The 20,363-nt window shown below is 35.8% G+C and overlaps 1 protein-coding gene across 1 annotated transcript in view; it reads left to right on the top strand.

The window, feature by feature from the left end:
• Positions 1 to 17,124, top strand: part of FSD1L (fibronectin type III and SPRY domain containing 1 like) — a 65,514-nt gene extending 48,390 nt beyond the window's left edge. Inside the window, exons 10-14 of the mRNA XM_061201077.1 lie at positions 822 to 854; positions 5,448 to 5,548; positions 6,003 to 6,254; positions 11,969 to 12,057; positions 16,570 to 17,124. Of these exons, the coding sequence (XP_061057060.1) occupies positions 822 to 854; positions 5,448 to 5,548; positions 6,003 to 6,254; positions 11,969 to 12,057; positions 16,570 to 16,692 (598 nt within the window). The 3' untranslated portion in view covers positions 16,693 to 17,124. The remainder of the gene's footprint in view (positions 1 to 821; positions 855 to 5,447; positions 5,549 to 6,002; positions 6,255 to 11,968; positions 12,058 to 16,569) is intronic.
• Positions 17,125 to 20,363: the final 3,239 nt, after the last annotated feature.

Raw genomic sequence — 20,363 nt, 5'->3', positions numbered from 1 at the left:
GGGTAAGCTGGGACGAAGTGAGAGAGTGGCATGGACTTATATACACTACCAAATTTAAAATAGATAGTTAGTGGGAAGCAGCCACATAGCACAGGGAGATCAGCTCCGGTGCTTTGTGACCACCTAGAGGGATGGGATAGGGAGGGTGGGAGGAAGACGCAAGAGGGAGGAGATATGGAGATATATGTATATGTATAGCTGATTCACTTTGTTATAAAGCAGAAACTAACACACCATTGTAAAGCAATTATACTCCAATAAAGATGTTAAAAAAAAAGAAATTCTTATTAGTAACACCAAAGTGAAGAATATAATATTATCAGCACTTGAATTTGTCATTAACATTTTTCATTACTTTTTTTTAGTTTCTTTCCTAATCCTCTTCTTACTTACACCTTTTATTTCAGTATTCCATTTCTTTAAAGTTATATCTACAGCAGTTTGAACTGCTTAGAGAGAAATTCCTAGCAATAGTTCCTGAATTTTAGACTTACAATCACCTGTCTTACCCGAACGTCTGCAGTGAATGACAGCTATTACTATGTACAGTCCCAGTGTCTGGCCCCTGATCAGCAGCCTTATGAACAAAGAGGCAGGCTTGGGACATTTTGTTATTGTAGGACTTATTTAGATAGTCTCAAAGTATGGGGGCCTCTTTAAACAGAGATAAATTTTGCTCAAACTAAAATAAGGTAATCACTGTGAGTTAAACAGTGAATCAAAAGAAATTCCTCAGCAGGCTTTTGATCTAATTTTATTATAAACTGTTAAATTTAAGTTGTAAAGCAGTCTCTTAACAGTTGCCTATTTTTATCTGACAGTGCCCATGTTACTTCACTGAAGAAACATACAAGGTGATGATCTATGTCTGTATAGTTCTAGGACTTAGTATATCTAGCTTGGCTGAATAACTTACATTTTTCTTTAACCAATAAGCAGAAGCCATTGCAGCAGCCTTCATAAGCTAAAATATTGGTCTGTGTAGACTGTCTGTATTGGTGGCTTATGTTTTGAATTTACAGCATTATAATGTGCTGTATATTATTTGGATTATGTTGTATACGATAACAATAAGCTCCGCTTTAAAGTCTTCTTGAATTATTTTCCTTTATCTGATCTTTTTCTGCATTTACTTATACTTGGCACCTTTCTTGTTGTGCTGTATTCAATATATCTAACATTACAGCTTTGCATTTATATATATTTGACATGAGGCAGGTTTGAAGTGTCCTATGTTTTATAATAGTCATGCAGTTTCAGAAGCATCAAGGATAAAAAATAAAGGTCATTACTGAAGTTATTAGGACAGTGCCAGAAAGATGAATCACTTCAAATTGCACAAGTAATAATGTGCTAATTTGAAGATACCCCATATCTTTCCCAGAAACCAGAATGTGTTCTCTTTTCAAAATTATCTTTTCTTTTTTCTAGTTTATTTGCTTATTATTGGTGAAAGTGATTTCATAGTTAGTATATTATAAATTGTAAAGTGCTGCTGGATTTAATAGGATCAGTGAAGTTTCATTTGGTCATTTGGAGATTTTTAGACTACTTATATGTAGAATTTCATCATGTTATTTCTCTTTCTCTCTTCCCTCCTTTTAAGAGTACTTTATTATGTAGGCTACTTCTGGAATGTTATATACATTTATTCTTTCCATAAATATTTGTTCACTGCAGGATGTCAGCTGGATGTTTTGGAGTTTATAGGGATAAACACTGTCCCTGCCTTTCAAGGAATTTGCCCTAACTTATGTAGATGAGATATATCTCTCTATATAAATAACAATAATACAAGATAGAGATTATGTGTAATAGTATGTGTGAATCAGGGAGTTCAGAGGAAGAAAGATTTCCTGCGCTGCCACATGTTGAAATGGTCAGTTAGGACAATAAGCCAAACTGAAAGTAACAAGACTTCATGCACTTACTGTGATAGTATAAGCAAGAGGCCGCAAAGGAATGGGTGTTAGCTCCCCCCAGGGTTCCACTTTTCACAACAGAAGGGCTCAGGGTGAGGGTTAGGTAAATGAGAGCAGATGGCAGATGGTGAATATCTGAGGATCATCTCACTGCCCAGGAAGGCCCAAGCAAAAGGCTTCTCCTATTGTTTTATGGACCTGAGGCCAAGGAAATGAGAGAGGGGGAAAGGTTAGGAGTAGAAAAGTATTGAGACAGAGTGGAGAAAAGTGTCTTCAGACTGCTCCCTGACCCCTGCCCTCTTTAAGGAGGTCTCTGAAGAGGCAGCTGGAAAGGGTCGCAGCTGGGGGCCCCCTGCTGTAAGGGGGCCTCTGAATACAGGCACCCAATCTAGGAATGCAGACATGCATATGAGCATGGGGTTGCAGGGGGTATTGCAACTGCTTCTAGAAACTGCAGTGAACTAGCTCTGCACCAAGTCTGGGATAGAGAAGGCAAGCATTTATAATTGCTTCTTGTTGGGCCTGAAAGATCATACATAGGATTTTGGCCTGGAGCTGGACTCTTCGGAAAAGTTATTTAGCCTGGTAGGATCTGGGAAACCTTCATTAGTGAAATGGTATTTAGGTTGGTTCTCAAATAAGTGGAAGAATGTGTAGCGTTAGGACTTGCAGTGAGAGAAGGAGCAAGGAAAGGAAAAGGGACTGAAGCCGATTGCCTGAGTTTAAGGAACACTTGAGTGACTGTATTTAGCTGGATAGTGCTCTCCAGAGGTGAGAAGGCTGGAAAAGCAGAGTGGGCCCAAATCAAGAAGAACCTGAAAAGCCAAGCTAAGTCGTTTGTAGGCAGTAAGAAAGTGCTTGAAGATTTTAAAGTAGGAGAATCAGGTTTATCTCATAACAGTGAGCAAATGAATTGGGTAGCAGAGAGATCATCTGGGAAGTTGGTAAAACAATCCAGAGTAGAGGTAACAAAGAACCTTAATTCAGATAGTTGAGTGACTGAGGTGTCTTTAGAGGATGGGATCATGTTTGCTTTAAGACAGGGGGTCCCCAAGCCCCGGGCCTGGCTGTGACCGATAACGGTTGTCCTGGGAGGGGGGGCGCACAGCAGGAGGTAAGCGGCAGGTGAACAAGCGAAGCTTCATCTGCCGCTCCCCATCGCTCCCCGTTGCTCGCCTTACCACCTGAACCATCCCGCCCCCGGTCCATGGAAATATTGCCTTCCACGAAACCGGTCCCTGATGCCAAAAAGGTTGGGGACCGCCGCTTTAAGACAATAACAGCTGTTGTACTTCTTGCAAAAATGTACTTAGGGTTGGAAGTCCAGAATGCTACAAAGGAAGACATCTCCTTATTTAATTTTTCTCTGAAATTTAAGCTGCCATTCTTAGTAGTTACATCTGTTTTTCTTTTTGCCATGCTTTCCCTTTATTTCTTTACTACTGGTAAGTTATAAATTTTTTTTGTTTTATGAATGCAGTGATTTGATATAATTGAAATGTTATTTTTTTAAACATCTTTGGGATTTGATCTATTTTGAGCTTTGGGGAGTTAGTGAGAGGCCTTAATACTGTCCAGTTTACCGTATCATATAATTTGATAAAGGGAGGTCAGGTTGCATCTTGTCCATTTTAGTGGAAGAAATGCTTTATAATACTTGATGTTATCCTGTGCCTGGATTTGGGTAATTGCTATTTTTCTTTTTAAGAAGAAAAGATACAGAACAAAAATATTGGGTTGGCCAAAAATTTCTTTCAGTATTTAAGTAAAAATAAAATGCCTATTTTTCATTTTCGCCCAGAACTTTATTGAACAACGTATTCACCATTTTGTTCCACTACCTTCTGCCATTTTTCAGGCAATGTCATAATTCCATCTTCCCAAAACTTTTTATCTTTTTGAGCAAAGAACTGTTCCAGGTGCCTTTTACAGTCTTCCAGGGAATTGACATTTTTTCCGTTAAGAGAATTTTGTAAAGACCGAAATAAATGGAAATCCAAAGGTGCAATGTCTGGTTAATACGGCGGATGAATCAGAACTTTCCGGCCAAGCTGTAACAGTTTTTGCCTGGTCATCAAAGAAACATGTAGTCTTGCGTTATCCTTATGGAAGATTATGCATTTTCTGTTGACTAATTCCAGACGCTTTTCATCGAGTGCTGCTTTCCATTGGTCTAACTGGGAGCAGTACTTGTTGGAATTAATTGTTTGGTTTTCTGGAAGGAGCTCATCATAGAGAACTCCCTTCCAATCCCACCATATACACAACATCACCCTCTTTGGATGAAGACTGGCCTGTGGTGTGGTTGGTGGTGGTTCATTTCACTTGCCCCATGATCTCTTCCATTCCACATTATTGAACAGTATCCACTTTTAATTGCCCGTCACAATTTGTTTTAAAAACGAAACGTTATCATTACGTTTCAGTAGAGAATCGCACACAGAAATATGGTCAAGAAAGTTTTTTTCACTTAACTTATGTGGAACCCAAACATCAAAGCGATTAACATAACCGAGCTCATGCAAATGATTTTAAGTGCTTGATTTGGATATTTTGAGTATGTCGGCTACCTCCCATGTCGTTGATTGTTCTCAATTAATGTCTCGATTTGATTGCTATCAACTTCAACTGGCCTACCCAACCGTGGCACATTATCCAGTGAGAAATCTCCAGCACGAAACTTTGCAAACCACTTTTGACACGTTCGATCGGTCACAGCACCTTCTCCATACACTGCACAAATCTTTTTTTGCATTTCAGTTGCGTTTTTATCTTTCTTGAAATAATAAAGCATAATATGCTGAAAGTGTTGCTTTTTCTGTTCCATCTTCAATATTAAAATGACTACACAAAAATTCACCGATTTTGGTAAGTTTTTTTTTTAAATGCACGCTGATATGATAGCTGTCACAAAACAGTCTAACAAAACTGTTTCGAATGAAGTTAAAGACAACTAAGCTCTAGTAGAGCCATCTTATGGAAAAAAGCTGCACGAACCTTTTGGCCAACCCAATACCTACTGCTTATAAAAGAGGTTATTTAGTTTTGATTATAATAAGTCTTAAAAAGAAAAATAGCAATTACCCATATCCATGCACAGGATAATAACAAGTATTATAAAGCATTTTTCCTACCAAAATAAGACTTGCTTTTCATTTAAATTTAACTGCAAGAAATGTAAGCTATAATCCATTATCTTTCTTGAGTTCTTTTTTTTTCCCTTGAGTTCTTTTTTTCCCTTTTTGTATTGTCTCCTATTTCAACTGTATGTTCTTTGTACAAGCCTTGCTCAGTCTGCATGGTATTAGTGTTTTTAGCATGCTTTATGTTGATGACTTCTTACATTTAAGTGTTATAATTGACAAATCTGCTTAATAATAAATAATTCAGGTAAAATTAAATGTTGCTATTTGTGCAGCGTGATTAGAAATCCTTAGAAAGGTTCATTTCTTGATTTGTAATTTTAGTTTGTGAAACATGTGCAACATAGAATATTTGTTTTTCTTTTTGTTCCTGTTTATCTAGAAGTGGTACACCATCCCCTAAACGGACATCCATAGGCTCCAGGCCACCAGCAGTAAGAGGCAGCAGAGATCGTTTTACTGGGGAATCATACACAGTGCTGGGTAGGATAAACATAATAGTTCTTCATTATCTCAGATTAAAGGCATCATAGGCACATTGGTGGACTTTCCACTCAGCGGTGGAGTGGCTGCCTATGTATTGAATGAATTGTTGCCAAAGTTTCTCCCTCTTGAAGCTTAATTACTTTGGTGGGGTTTCAAATTGTCTTTTTATTGATATGTTTTAAATTCTGCTTCAGTTTACATAGTGCTCCACATTTATAACTCTTGAGGGGATAGTAAGGAAGAAAAGTTCTGAAGCCTTTTATATTCAGAAAAGTTAGCAGTAAATGTACAAGTCATTATAGCAGATACTCTGCATTTAGTGTCTGTGTGTTAGCATGATTTTTCTCCTGAATCAGATTTTTTGTGCCATTTTGTGGGACAAGATATAGGTAAAACTCTGTGACTCATAAGGAAGAGGTAAGAGTCAAATTTACCTTCTGATCTTTTGTAGGAGACACTGCTATTGAAAGTGGACAACATTATTGGGAGGTCAAGGCCCAGAAGGATTGTAAATCCTACAGTGTGGGAGTAGCATACAAGACTTTGGGGAAATTTGACCAATTAGGAAAGACAAACACTAGTTGGTGTATCCATGTCAACAACTGGCTACAAAACACATTTGCAGCAAAGCATAATAATAAAGTCAAAGCCTTGGATGTTACTGTTCCTGAAAGAATAGGTGTATTTTGTGATTTTGATGGGGGTAAGTTTACTGATTTTCTCCTAAGTTATTTCGTCATCGTTGCTTGTATTTCAGTACTTTTCATTAGTAATCATCTCTACAGAATTTCCATTAGTATTGTGGTAAGGGTATTTTGACCTTCTAGGATTTGATCACAAACATAATTTCAGCCCTGTAATTGACTGAAAGGGCACGTGATGTCTGCTTGCAGGCCTGCAAAAGCACTCATCTATAATATACTAAGTAAGTCTGAAAAAAAGATTTTGCTAATTTTAGTCTTGAGCCTTAAAATTTCTTATGCCCGTTTTAATTCCTCCTTTACCTTGTTTTATTACTTGTTAAGAGTGGTAGAGTCAGATTTTTTGAGTTGGAATAGACCTTAGAAATTACCCAATCCATTTGCCACATAGTATAAAATCCTTATTACATTATATCTGCAAGTAGTTGCCACTCCTATGCTTGAACTTTTCTATGTGAAGCTAATTGTCTTAGAAGGCAGCCTGTTTCGCTATAGGATAACACTTGGTTAGAAGGTTTTTCTTAAATCAACTCACTTTGTCTTCTCAGTAACTTCTGAGACTGTTGCTCTTAAATTTTGTCATCTGAAGAAACACAGAATTATGTTCCCTAATTCATACTTACATTACAGTAAGTCCCCTACATATGAACCTTCAAGTTGTGAACTCTCAAAGATGTGAATATGCGTTTGCATGTCCAATCATGTAAGTTAGTTCAGGTGTCTAGCGTATGTTGTCACGTGTATACGTCCACTACAAGTGGTTGTGCTTTTGTGTACTCTACTGTACAGTACTGTATAGGGTACAGTAGTACAGTATCTTTATTTCAAGCCCAGGATGTCAGGAAGCAAGCCTAAAAGCAGCGGTGATGTAGCTGGTACTACTAAGAAGAGCCAAGCGATAAGGATGGAAACAAAAGTGAAAATAATTGAGAGAGTGGAGCAAGGTGAAAAGATGGTAGACATCGCTCATTCTTATAACACGAATCGTTCAACCATCAGCACAATTCTAAAGAACAAGGACAAGATCGGACATGTGAAGTTGTCTGTGCCGAAGATGTCAACGATAATACTGAAGAAGGGTGGAAAAGTGATGGAGGAGATGGAGAAACTTCTCAGTGTGCGGATGCAGGATCAGCATCAGCGTCGAGTCCCACTCAGCTTAATGCTGATTCAAGAGAAAGCTAAAAGCCATTATGAAGACTTGAAGAAGAAACATGGCAAAGAATCAGAGGGCACACCTTTTAATGCCAGCTATGGCTGGTTTCATCGGTTCAAGGCTAGAGCCGACCTTCACAACGTAGAAGTAAGTGGCGAGGCAGCGAGTGCAGATATGGTAGCTGCTCGGTAATTTTCTGAAACGCTTCGAGAAATTGTTGATGAAGGCGTGTATTTACCCAAGCAGGTTTTTAATGTGGATGAGACAGGACTGTACTGGAAGAGGATGCCAGACTGAAGTTACATCAGTAAGGAGGAAAAGGTGATGTCAGGCTATAAAGCAGCAAAGAATAGGCTAACTGTTGTTTGGAGGCAATGCTTCTGGCGATATGAAGCTGAAGCCTCTCTTAGTTTTATCATTGAGAGAACCCAAGAACCCTTAAACACATAGCCAAGGGCTCTCTTCCTGTTGTGTGGAAGAGTAACCCCAAAGCCTGAGTTACACAGACCATTTTCCAGGACTGGTTTTCCCACCACTTTATCCCGGAGGTAGAGAAATATTGCTTGGCGAAGGACATCCCATTCAACATTCTTTTGCCACTTAACAGTCCGCTGGGCCACCCCCTATTCGTGGACAACTTTCATCCCAACCTCAAAGTAGTGCATCTGCCACCAAATACTATGTTGTTCATCCAACCTATGGACCAGAGAGTTATACCAACTTTCAAGAAATATTATTTACATCACACTTTTCATCAGGCAGTAAAGGCGAGTGACGGATCAGGAACAACCTTGCAGCAATTTTGGAAGGACTGTAACATCTACAAGGTCATAAAAAATACGGACTTTGCTTGGCGTGAGGTTATGGCCGTCACCATGAATGAGGTTTGGAAGAACCTTTGCCCACAGTGTGTTCACGATTTTCATGGGTTTGAGAAGGTGGATGAGGAGTCCAAAGAGGTCTTCAGCAACTTAGTGACCCTCAGCAAGTAGCTGGAGCTAGATCTGCAAGAGGACGACTTCATTGAATTCCTTGCTGTGCAACACGAGGAGCTTACTAATGAAGACCTGATGGAATTGGAGGCCCAGAGAAAGGATGAAGAGACAAGAGGAAGAAGAAGTAACTGAAGAATTGAAGAGATTCATGATGCAGGAAGTGGCAAGGGGATTTTCTTTATTTGAGGAGGCACTGTTAGTTTTTGAGGCACAGGACCGGAATGTACAACGGTATACAAAGGTTGCAGCAGCCATTCAGAATGCAATCCAGTACTACCGTGTCATCTATAACGAGAAAAAAAGAGCTACTACCCAGCCATCACTGGATTGTTTTTTCAAGAGGGTAGATAGAATTGAATCCAGCAAGGAACCAGGACCTGTGCCATCAACGTCAGGCGTGAGTGAAATTGCAGCTTGCCCTCTGTCTCCTATTGCTGACGTTCCTTCAGCTCTGCCATCTCCCACCTCCTCTCCCTCCTCCAGTCAGTGACTCTTCTTGCCTGTTCACTTGATGCCACCCCCTGTATGCCAGCTGTTGTACTGTACAACTGTACTTTTCAAGGTACTGTACTGTAAGATTTAAAATGTTTTCTTTATTTTTGTGTTTGTTTTTTGTGTATTATTTGTGTGAAAAGTATTATAAACCTGTTACAGTGCAGTATTATATAGCCAATTGTGTTAGTTTGGTACCTAGGCTAATTTTGTTGGACTTAGGAACAAATTGGACTTATGAATGCACTCTCAGAATGGAACTCATTTGTATGTAGGGGACTTACTGTATAATCCTTATTTGTTTAAAAACTACTAACATTGCTTCTCTTACCCTGTTTTTCCAGACTGTACATTCCCTATACCATTAGCTGTTCCTTTTATAATTTAATTTTTCCAAACCCTTATTATCTCCTATGGTTGTATTGCTATGTCTATATATATTTTAAAGATTGGTTCTCAAAGTAGAACACACAACTTCTGACCATCGTGATTTGGCAGCATAATTTCTAGTAATATGACTTAACAGCACTGTAGCTCAATATTGAGCTTGTAGCCACCTAATCCACTAGATCTTTTTCCATGGAGTTCTGTCAGATTATCTTTTTTCTCTGATATTGTCAGTATAAGGGTGTTTTTTTGTTGTTTATAACTCAAATGAAGAATATTATATTTGTCCTTAAGTTTCATCTTAATAGATTTGGCCAATCTTTCCCTCCTGTTAAGATCATCTAAAAATTAACTTGGTGGGTTTTTTTTTTTGAAAAATTTCTTTAAGCTTTTTGAGTTAGGTATTTGATAAGTATCTTCTCTACTGTCATCTAAATATTTATAAAGCTTTGAAGATGAGGTACTGTTGAACTAGGGAACAAAAGTAATTCCCTAAATGCTTCTCTCCAAGTTGACACTTAGAGCTAATAAAACCAAATTTTACCATTTTAGTTAACATTGTGTCCAGATGATTCCATGAGGCATCAACCTGGTTACTCAAACAAAAAAGTAAACAAATTGATTTTGGTTTGATTTATTTTTAGTGATAGTGATGACATGTCAGTTTTGCTGCATCTTTTTTATTTACTCCTTTTGAATCAGATAAATATTTTCCTCAGGATAACTAGTAAATTTATTGGCATACTTTTTTTTTTTCTTTTTCAACTACCAAGATAGCGTTTGCTTATCTTCTCTTTTCCCATACTTGGTGGTTCCTTAAAGATAGTAGTAAGAAGTATAATTGTTAGCCTAGAGCATAGGGTATAGGAAGAAATTGTAATGTAGGATGGGATCAGATTCTGAGGGCCTTGAAAAATAATAATAGGCTAGTCTTTTTTTAGTAGTTGGTGAGGGGGCTTCTGTTCATTTTAGAAAACTGTAGTCATATGATTGTAATATAGTTTTAGAAATATTAGAGAGTAAATGGTTAAATGTGGAAGAGATTGCAAACATTGATAGGGGAAGACTTTTCAAGGAGGTGGTCTTTAAGCAATATAGACAGGACCATGTCTGTTTTGTTAAGTATTATGTCCTTATTGCCTGGCAAGTGCTTCACATAGTGAGCCTTTAATAAGTATTTGTTGAGTGATTAGTGGTAAGAGGGATCTGAGCAGTGAGGAATCAAGAAGAATGAATTTGATGGTGTGAAAGTAGAATTCATAGGATTTGATAGCTAAATATGGATTGGAGGGAGAGACAAAGAAGAACTGAAGATGACTGAGGTTCCATCCAGTGTGATCAAGAGGGTGATAGTATCATCAACAGGATAGGGAGCATAGAGTCCTGGGGAAAGATGAGATGCCAGCAGGACAGCCATGTGGCATTATTTAGTTGAAGCTAAATATTAGAGATGGCCTCACAGAATGGCCACTGAATATTGCACAGAACAGTTAAGCATTATTGCTCTGCTGTGTACTAACTTTGTGACCATATATAGGTTGCTTGATATTTTGAGGTAATGTGTATAAATCACCCAGTTCTTTAATAGTAGGCATAGATGTTAGTTTCTTTTCTCTTCTTCTCTGTTTAGTGGCAGCAGTGGGAGCATTGTAGAGAGAAAGAGCCTGGACAAGCATCTACATTTATTTTTTTAAATTAACATATGACTATTTTGATAGCATCACTAAGAGTTCCCACTAATAGAAATAGTTGTCCATATTACATGTTGGGTATGGATTTAAGCCCCTTTTGAATATTGTTCTCACTTAATCCTTATAACTATCCTAAAAGGTCAGAATTATTAATCTGATGTAACAGATGAGGAAACTGAGGCTCAGAGAGGTTAAGTGAGAAGCATCTAGAAAGATGGGTTTGAAAGAGCAATGAGGTGATCTGTTTCCTCCCTGGGAGTCTACCCACTGTTGATGCCCCTGTTTCTGGCTTTAAGCATCTACATTTAGAATAGGAGAAAAAGAGGCAGAAGATATCCTCAGGATTAGGAAACAAACCAAGAGAATAGTCATGAGAGAAGAGTTTGAAGAAGTGATAACAGTTGTGAGGATGCCATCAGGTTGGACAGTTAGGTGATCAGAAAGAGTGATTTAGTTGCATGATCATTGTTGAAAGACGGACTGTGAGGAGATTTTAAAAATTAACAAAGCTGAAGCAGTGATAACCATACCATGATTTCAGAAACTCAGGTATAAGCATGGCTTCAAGTAGTTAGAAGACAAAGTTTCATAGAGTAAACCTTAAATGGTGATAGGATTTGGGTGGAAAGGCTGATTATATAATAAAAATGAGGAAGAAATAACCATGGCTTTTACTGGGCTAAGGAAGCCATTTGTTAAATAATGATAAAATAAATAGTCTATAGTTGAGTAAGCAGAATGGTGCCAGATTATGCAAGCACTATGGAGATCTTGAAAACCAGGGAAAGAAAACTGGATTTGGGCTTTTTCTTAAGCATGTTTACTACTGATTTGCAAGTGAGAATTACTAAGTCCAGTCCTCATAGTGACAATAAAATTAATGCCAAAATGTACATTTGGTTATTACTTTTATGCATGATTTTATGTTAGACTTAATTAGATATTATAAGTTTTTTCAATAATAAATCAGACTTTTTTTTTCTCCTTCCTTTTAGGTCAACTTTCTTTCTATGATGCAAACTCAAAACAGTTGTTGTATTCCTTTAAGACAAAATTTACTCAGCCAGTACTACCTGGTTTCATGGTTAGTACGTAATTTATATTTTATTTGGTTTGGCAACTTTAAGGAGAACAATCTATGCTGTATATTTGGGGAAGCACAATATCTTATTTTTTCTTTATATTCCTCTCCCTTTCCCCAGTCCACCTCTCCCAAATCTGTGTTTGTCTGTATATTTTTGGTATATTTTATTGAAATAAGTGTTAAGACACAAAAGTCTGCAAATCATAAGCTGTAGTTTGATCCATATTCATAGGACCGCACTCATTTTTGTAACCAGCATCTAGGTCAAGAAATGGAGCATTGTGCCCATTTCCAGCCCCTAATGGCTCTCCTCCAAAGTGGTTACTGTCTTGAGTTTTAATACCATAAATTCATTTGCCTTCTTTTCAATTTTGTATAAATGGAATCATACAGTATCTTTTTGTCTCAGTACTGTGTTTGTGAGATTTATCCATGTTTTTCTGTGTGGTGGTAGTTCACATAGTTTTCTATTGTATGTATATGTATAGTTTTCCATTATATGACTATATCATAATTTATTTACCCATTCTAATTTAGTTGGATACTTGGGTGGTTTCCCATTGGAGACATTTACAAATAGAACTTCTATAAATATTCTTGTTAATGTCTTTTGGTAGATATGTATATGTATTTCCAATGGGTATATAATTAGGATTGAGGTTGCTAGATCATATGGAATGTGTGTAACCAACTGTAGTAGAGTTTTCCAAAGACGTTGGTTATACTAATTTACCACCAGCAGTATATGAGAGTTTGAATTCCTTCACATCTTTATCAACGCTTCGTATTGTCTTTTTAAAAATTTTTGTCCTTCTAATGGGTATGATACATTACATTGTGGTTTTCCTGTGCATTTCCTTGGTGATTAGTGCTGTTGAACACCTTTTAATATGTTTATTGACTGTTTGGATATATTCTTTTGTGAAATGCTTGCTCAAGGCCTTTGCCTGTATTTCTGTTGGGTTTTCTTCCTCTTTCTTATTGATTGTTTTGGAGTTATATCTGGCAAAAGACTCAAGACTATAGAAATATGTATTGCAGTTATCTTTTCCACTCTGGCTTTCCTTTCCCCTCTCTTATTGGTGTCTTTTGATGAACAAAAGTTGTTAATTTTAATGTTGCTCAGTTTATCAGTTTTTTCATTTATGGTTAGCACTTTTTGTGTTCAGTCTAAAAAATTTTTATTCACTCCCAAGGTCATGAAAATACTGTGCTTTCTTCTAAAAGCAAAATTTTCCTTGTACATTTAGACATAGACTGCATTTACAATGCAAGTACAATATAGAAATGATATGTTTGGTATGATGTTAGGATTGAAATATATTCTTTAATTCCATATGGATAGCTGCTTATTCCAGGACCATTTACTGAGATCATCCTTTTTCCACTGCAGTACAATCTTTGTAAAATATTAGATGACTATCTGTGTGTGGTAGACTGAGTATATGTATGTCTATATACACGTATATAATTTCAGGACTACTCAATTTCAGAAAAAGTCGTGATTCTCCACACAAAATGAAACTTGGTTTTGAATTTATATTTTTATTAAGGAAATATTACTGCTTCTCCTAATTCCTTTATCTGTTGCATTTCCCTATAAGATTAGGCCACTGTGGGGAGTTCTGCAATCCAGTTAAGATCATCATTATTCTGGCTAGAAGTTTCCTTAATTTGGGGGCTGCTTCTACAGATCAGGATGGTATATTTCCATTGCAGACTTGGTGGAATGTTTATATGTGTGTTCTTCCACAATCACCCCCAACTGTAACTCCTAAACTGTAAGGATAAAGTATTCAGGTTATATGTGGGTTTAAAATACAGTACTTTTAAATCTCATAATTGATAATGATTATTTACCCTAGATACCCTAAAGTCATAAAATAAGTTTAAAAGAATGCTAATAACCAAGACTCCTAGATTTCCCTTAAAAAGTAAAAATGATTAGTGAATAAAGTTATTGTTTGTAGTACAATACTTAGGGATATTAGAAAGGTTATTTTCTTTTTAACCTCTGCATATGATTTATTTTTGGCTGTCTTTCCAAATTGGGCACTTAAGGACAATATTTTTACCATGTGGAATTCAAAGTTATTTTTCCCCTAAGTCTCAGATATGCTTTTTAAAAGGGTAGATTTCATGTTTAATTTGAGTCTATCTCAGGAAAGTAGGTAGTGAGTTTATTCGTTGTTTTTTCATTCCAAATGATGAAACTATAATTACATTAGTGAATGTCATAAGATGCTTTTTTTCATGTGCTTATTTGCCATTTGTATAATTTCTTTGGTGAAGTATCTTAAAATCTTTTGCTCATTTTTAAAAATTGGGTTACTTGTTTTCTTATTAGTGAGTTTTAAGATATCTTTATGTATTCTGGATAAATCCTTTATCAAATAAATGTTTTGCAAATATTTTCTCCCAGTCTGATTTTTTTCTATTTTCTTGACATTTCAAAGAGAAGTTTTTCATTTTGATTAAGTCTAGTTTATCGATTTTTTTGCTTTTATGGATCATGCTTTGCCCAACTCAAGGCCACAAAGATATTTTCTTTTGTTTTCTCCTTGTAGTTTTATAATTTTAGGTTTTACTTTTAGGTCTGGGATCCATTTTGAGTTAACTTTTATATATGGTATAGAGTATGGTTTGAGATCTATTTTTTTTAACATCTTTATTGGAGTATAATTGCTTTACAATGGTGTGTTAGTTTCTGCTTTATAACAAAGTGAATCAGCTATAGCTATACATATATCCCCATATCTCCTCCCTCTTGTGTCTCCCTCCCACTCTCCCTATCCCTTTTTGCATATGAATGCCCACATGTTCCAGTGCCACTTACTGAAAAAGACTAACCTTTCTCCATTGATTTTCCCTTCCATCTTTGTGCTAGATATTTTGAGTAAATATTTTTTTAAATCAAATAATTTTCTATAAAGAAGATAGTAGTTTTGTAATCAGTTGCTTTTGTATTTTTAAATTTATTTTTTATTGAAGTATAGTTGATTTACAATGTTATATTAATTTCTGCTGTACAGCAAAATGAGTCAGGTATACACATATATACATTCTTTTTTTTTTTGGCCACACAGCTTGCGGGATCTTAGTTCACCAACCAGGGATTGAACCCAGGCTTCGGCAGTGAAAGTGCCGAATCCTAACCATTGGACTGCCAGGGAATTCCCCTATACATTCTTTTTTATATTATTTTCCATTATGGCTTATCCCAGGATATTGAATATAGTTCCCTGTGCTGTACAGTAGGATCTTGTTGTTTATCCATTCTATATATAATAGTTTGCATCTACTAACCCAAAACTCCCAGTCCATCCCTCCCCTACCCCCCATCCCTCAGACATAAAGAACAGCAACCACAAGTCTGTTCTTTATGTCTGTGAGTCTGTTCCTGTTTCGTAGATAGGTTCATTTGTGCCATATTGTTTTTTTGTTTTTTGGCCATGCCACGTGGCATGCGGGATCTTAGTTCCCCGACCAGGGATCGAACCCATGCCCCCTGCACGGGAAGCACAGAGTCCTAACCACTGGACCGCCAGGGAAGTCCCATGTTTTTGTATTGTTTTTGTATTTTAAGAGTTATCATTACCTTCTGTCATTAATATTTTAGAATGTTAATTATATAGTTATACATTTCACAGGTCAGCAAATTCTTTGTAACTATACTATAGTTACTTAGTAAATATTGAATACTTTAGGATATAGTTGAAGTTGGGAATACTTAAAAAATTTCTAGACTCTCCCTCGATTTATGCTTATGTCTGCTACATAAATGGCAGTTGATGATAGTTTAAATGATTCATATTTTCACATTTTAATTCTCTTGACTCTATTCCAAATAAGTTATAGTTTACTTTACTGAATGACAGCTGCTCTGTTCACAAGTGAAGCAGTTTTATCTTTCATAAACTCATTCACATTTATGATAATAGAATATGGAAAGTGTATCTGGATATTGCCATTTCCATTTTTCTCTGACAACCTTAAAGAATTATAAAAGAGTTCTTATTGTTAACAAGCTAGGGAAGAAACTCATGGAATTACTCTGTTAACAGAGGGGTGTTAGATTCCTATAGTGTCAGGCCACACCTCGTTATCAAAATCTAAAGCAGTAATTGGGGTAAAGAAGTTGACTCTTTGTGCACTTCTCTTGGTTGTGAACATTAGCATCAATAATGATAATGTCTTTTGCCTAGATTAATCCAATTTAGTCTCTAAATTTCTACAGCCCTTACTTCCCTTTCTTGTGTGCAGCTCCAGTGGGTTCTGCTGTCATAAAGACTTCCTTTGGTCTCTTGGAAAGTCTAAAAGACTTCTTTGGTTCTAGAAGACTCTTGAGTTAGCCTTTCCACTTCTCCTCAGTTCACATACGAAGGTTATCAGTTTGGAATTTGATGATGTTCACTTATGTGGCATTTTGCCTTTCAAATGGAAATATAGGGACCATTTAAGTTTTCATTTGATTTGAAGTCTGACTGAAGCTTTGTTTTTGTCCTTTCTTAGGTTTGGTGCGGTGGACTTTCTTTGAATACTGGGATGCAGGTTCCAAGTGCTGTGAGAACACTTCAGAAAAGTGAAAATGGAATGACTGGTTCGGCTAGCAGCCTAAACAATATTACTCAGTAATGCCTATTCAGAATGTGTTTACCTTCCCTCACCCCTTTTTGATTGGGTGGCCTTTTCTGTGCAGTTACTAATCACAGAAATTTATGAGTGGTGGAAATCAGATTTGCTACATTCTGCTTTAAGGTGTGGAATCTGTTAGCATCAAGCATCTAGTACGAAGCATTCACAGGAACCTGCTGAGCAATATCAGGGAAGCAAGCAGACATCGAGCAAGAAACTGACGTTTTGAAGAGTAAATGGGAAAAAAAGGCAGTGTTTAAGTAGTTATGTAGAAACTCATTTTTGTGTTTCTTGGATTACTTTGGTTCTTCTAATATGTTTAGTTACATATGGTAGCCCTAGGACCTGAGGGAAAAACACTTAAATCTTGTCTTCTTTCCTCTGTACTTTCTCTTTTTTAATGTCATCACTACCTGTTATTTAGTTCTTACACTGAAGCTTGAAAACTGTACAGTCCTCCGTGGTTTTCTAAAAATGGAAATAATTGGGGGTGCTAGAAAGGTTTTCTTACAATAGTTTATTTTTCCCCTTTTATAAACAAGCTGAGGTTTGCTAAATTATCCTCTTTTGTTTATTGACTGGATTGAATATCATTTTCTCTTTTCCAAATATTGTGATGTTTCTCTTATGGTTATAACTCAAAAAAGAGAGTGGATAGGAAGAGTTTCTAGACAAAATAGCTTAAAATCACCCAAATTTCAGTTTTTTACCTGCTGCAAAGGGATATTCTTTATATGTTACCCTGTTTAATTAGACTTTTCTTTCCATCGTTTCGGATGATGGGTAAGATTTTTTAAAGCTTTATATTTTCTGATTTTTTGTCTAGTTTAATACTACCTTTAATAGTTACCTTTGGTAAATTCCCACTTGAATTTGGTGATAACTGATTTTTAACATTTCTAGGAAGATGAAAGTTTATTAAAGCTATATAGTAAGTAGAGAAAGCTACCTATTCAAGTTTTATCTATGAGGAATAGGTTATAAAGGGAGGTGCCTAAAACTATTCTTTACTGAAGTCATTTAAATCTGCTTTTTAATAAGATGGAATGGTTTAAACAACTTTTTTGAAAAACTACAAATCTCTGACTTATTTGGCACATGAGTTTTTCAGATATAACTATTCAGAGGTGGTTTTTCTCTCAGTCTTTTTGCTACATTCATTTGCTTTCTAAAAGGGTTGTAATTCTTCCAAAAATCAACATAGAGTAATCTTTACCAAACTTAGGGAAAATGTGTTAAACAATGAGTAACACCCATGGTTATTGAGCAGAGTATTTATATTTTTAAAGTTGATTAAAATTTGTAACAAGTCCTTTGAGCCAAACTGAAAGTTGTAATTACAGTATTTAAGAATCCCTTGAGCATTTTAAAGAGGTCTGGATTTGTATATTCCTTAATTTTTGAAACTTTTACTTTCTCTTGTTGACTTTCTTTCGTTCACATTTTAAGTATATTGTGTTATGACAACCTCCCTAGAAGTGACCGTGGCTGCTTATTACATTTGAATTGCTTTCTACAGAAAGCCCTATGGAATAGGAACAGCTCGTTCTCTCTTAAAGTTTACTGATAGGATGTTTTGTTCATTGTAAAACAAATCTAAATGAGGAATTTCATTTGAACTGGGTATTATTTTTTCAGAGGACATTCATATCTATACTATTGTCTGATGACATATTTTAAAGACTATAATGAAGTTTAGAGAATGACATTGTCAATAGATATTCTTTTGATTCTCCAAATAAATATAATTTTGGTTTTTGTTTCTGCTAGAGATTTTGAAAGAAATTTTTGGATGTCTCTACAGCAGGGTCATTCCAGGACCTAGGGAAACAGGAAGTTATAATTCTTTTTCATAGAGTTAAACCTGAAAGCAGTAAGTTAGTGGTGGAGCTTTATGTGAACTGCTTTCTGTGAACAGTTACGTATATTTTAACAAAATGACACAGAAAAAGGCAGAAGTTCTAGTATTAAAAACTTTTACTGTTACGTCTATATAATTGTATCCTCTCTTTAATTTTAAGTGCCTTCTTCCTCTAAGCATGCTCTTGCTCCATTCCCCATGCAGTGTCAACTGATATTTAAACCAGAGACCATTATGTTATACTGGTAAGGGGCTTCTATTGCAGGGGCATGAGGAAAAGGAAATATTAATCAGGGGCTGGAGGAGTGCATATTATTCTTCCTGTGCTCATGCCATCATTTGAAACCCTTCATATAAAATTTTCTAATATTCATTTGGAAAATTCATTTGAAGTAATACTATTATACTTCAGAATAAGAATCTGAGGTTTTCCTCTTACTGTGCTTCTTCTTAAAAGTCTCTAAAAAAAAAGAACAAAATGTGTGGGGTTTTAGCTTAATTGATTTATGTTTATTTGTGTTAAGTTAAACTGGAGGAAGTTTGCCACCCTTATTTTCAAACTAGAAAATAATCTAACTGTAGTGCCTATTTACATAGTCTCAAATTAAGGTAACTATTAACTTGACACACAGTATATAACGTTCTCTTTGACATTTGAATTAAAAAATATTGAGATTTTTTGCGCTCAATTGAAGACATTATGGAAAGTTGGTATACCTTTTCAAATATTCTTTATTGTTTTTTTTTTACTCTTCGTTTTGACGGGTCAAACATGATTGCTTTCTGTAAAAGAAATGCATGAGAGGTTGACGGTAATGTATGTTATCACAGGTGTAAAAACAACTATGTTTTATAAAAACGTACATTTAGTATTGCCTTTCTCTTTTAGCAGTTGAATCCCAAAGCAGTTTTAGTAAACTGGATAAAGAAATGAAGGAATTGCCTTAAGCACTTTAGAAAAAGAATTCTTTTACAATTCATTTTGACTCTTTGGACTGACTGTGTCACATACATCTTTAACTTTTCATAAATATGTATATACCAAGCATTTACTAACTGAATGCACATACAAATTTAATATACAGTAATTCTTTGAATGTTCCAGGTGTAGGTAAACAAATTGAAAGTATTAAAGGCGTGCCTGTCTGTACATGGGTTTAACTGATGGCACCTGTACCATTTTGACAAACCATGAACTGCTGCTGAACAGCTAGACTTGACCGAATTTGTTCCGCAATCGTTTTTTCCCCATGTTATCATCTATAGAGACATACTGGCTTGGCTTTATTTGCTCATTTATGAAATTAAGGTGTGTACAGTATCATGTATAATTTGAATTTTTGAGACTAATCCTTGGTGGTATAAAGAATAAATAATTTGTAATGAAATCTTTTAATTAGGCTAAGATACTGTATTTCATGACTTACCTAGAATGATTAGTTTTTCTATATATACTTTTCCCATAAAATTATTAAGTTACTTAGACAGTGTCCTTTGGAAACATGGGAAAAAATTGGAAAAGGATATATATGGAAAATGATTGTTTCAGAGTATTAATTTTAAAGAGACAGTGTAGACTTCTATAAAATATGTGAATCTAGGCTAAATAAACTATGGACTATATTTAAAAATCATCATGATAATTCTTTTTAAAAAACCCCATATTTGTAAGGTCAGTGTTCATTCATTGGCTAATTCATACAACAAATATTTAAGTGTCTGGGATATGACAGTCATACTTTGTATTTGGATTTCCCAAATTAGTGAAGTGTGATTTTCTGTGCGTATAGTAGTTTTGCTGCTTTTGAGT

The sequence above is a fragment of the Eubalaena glacialis genome, chromosome 9, assembly GCF_028564815.1.
Source record: "Eubalaena glacialis isolate mEubGla1 chromosome 9, mEubGla1.1.hap2.+ XY, whole genome shotgun sequence".
NCBI classification, from domain to species: Eukaryota; Metazoa; Chordata; class Mammalia; order Artiodactyla; family Balaenidae; genus Eubalaena; species Eubalaena glacialis.
This window is presented reverse-complemented; position numbering and strand designations above follow the sequence as displayed.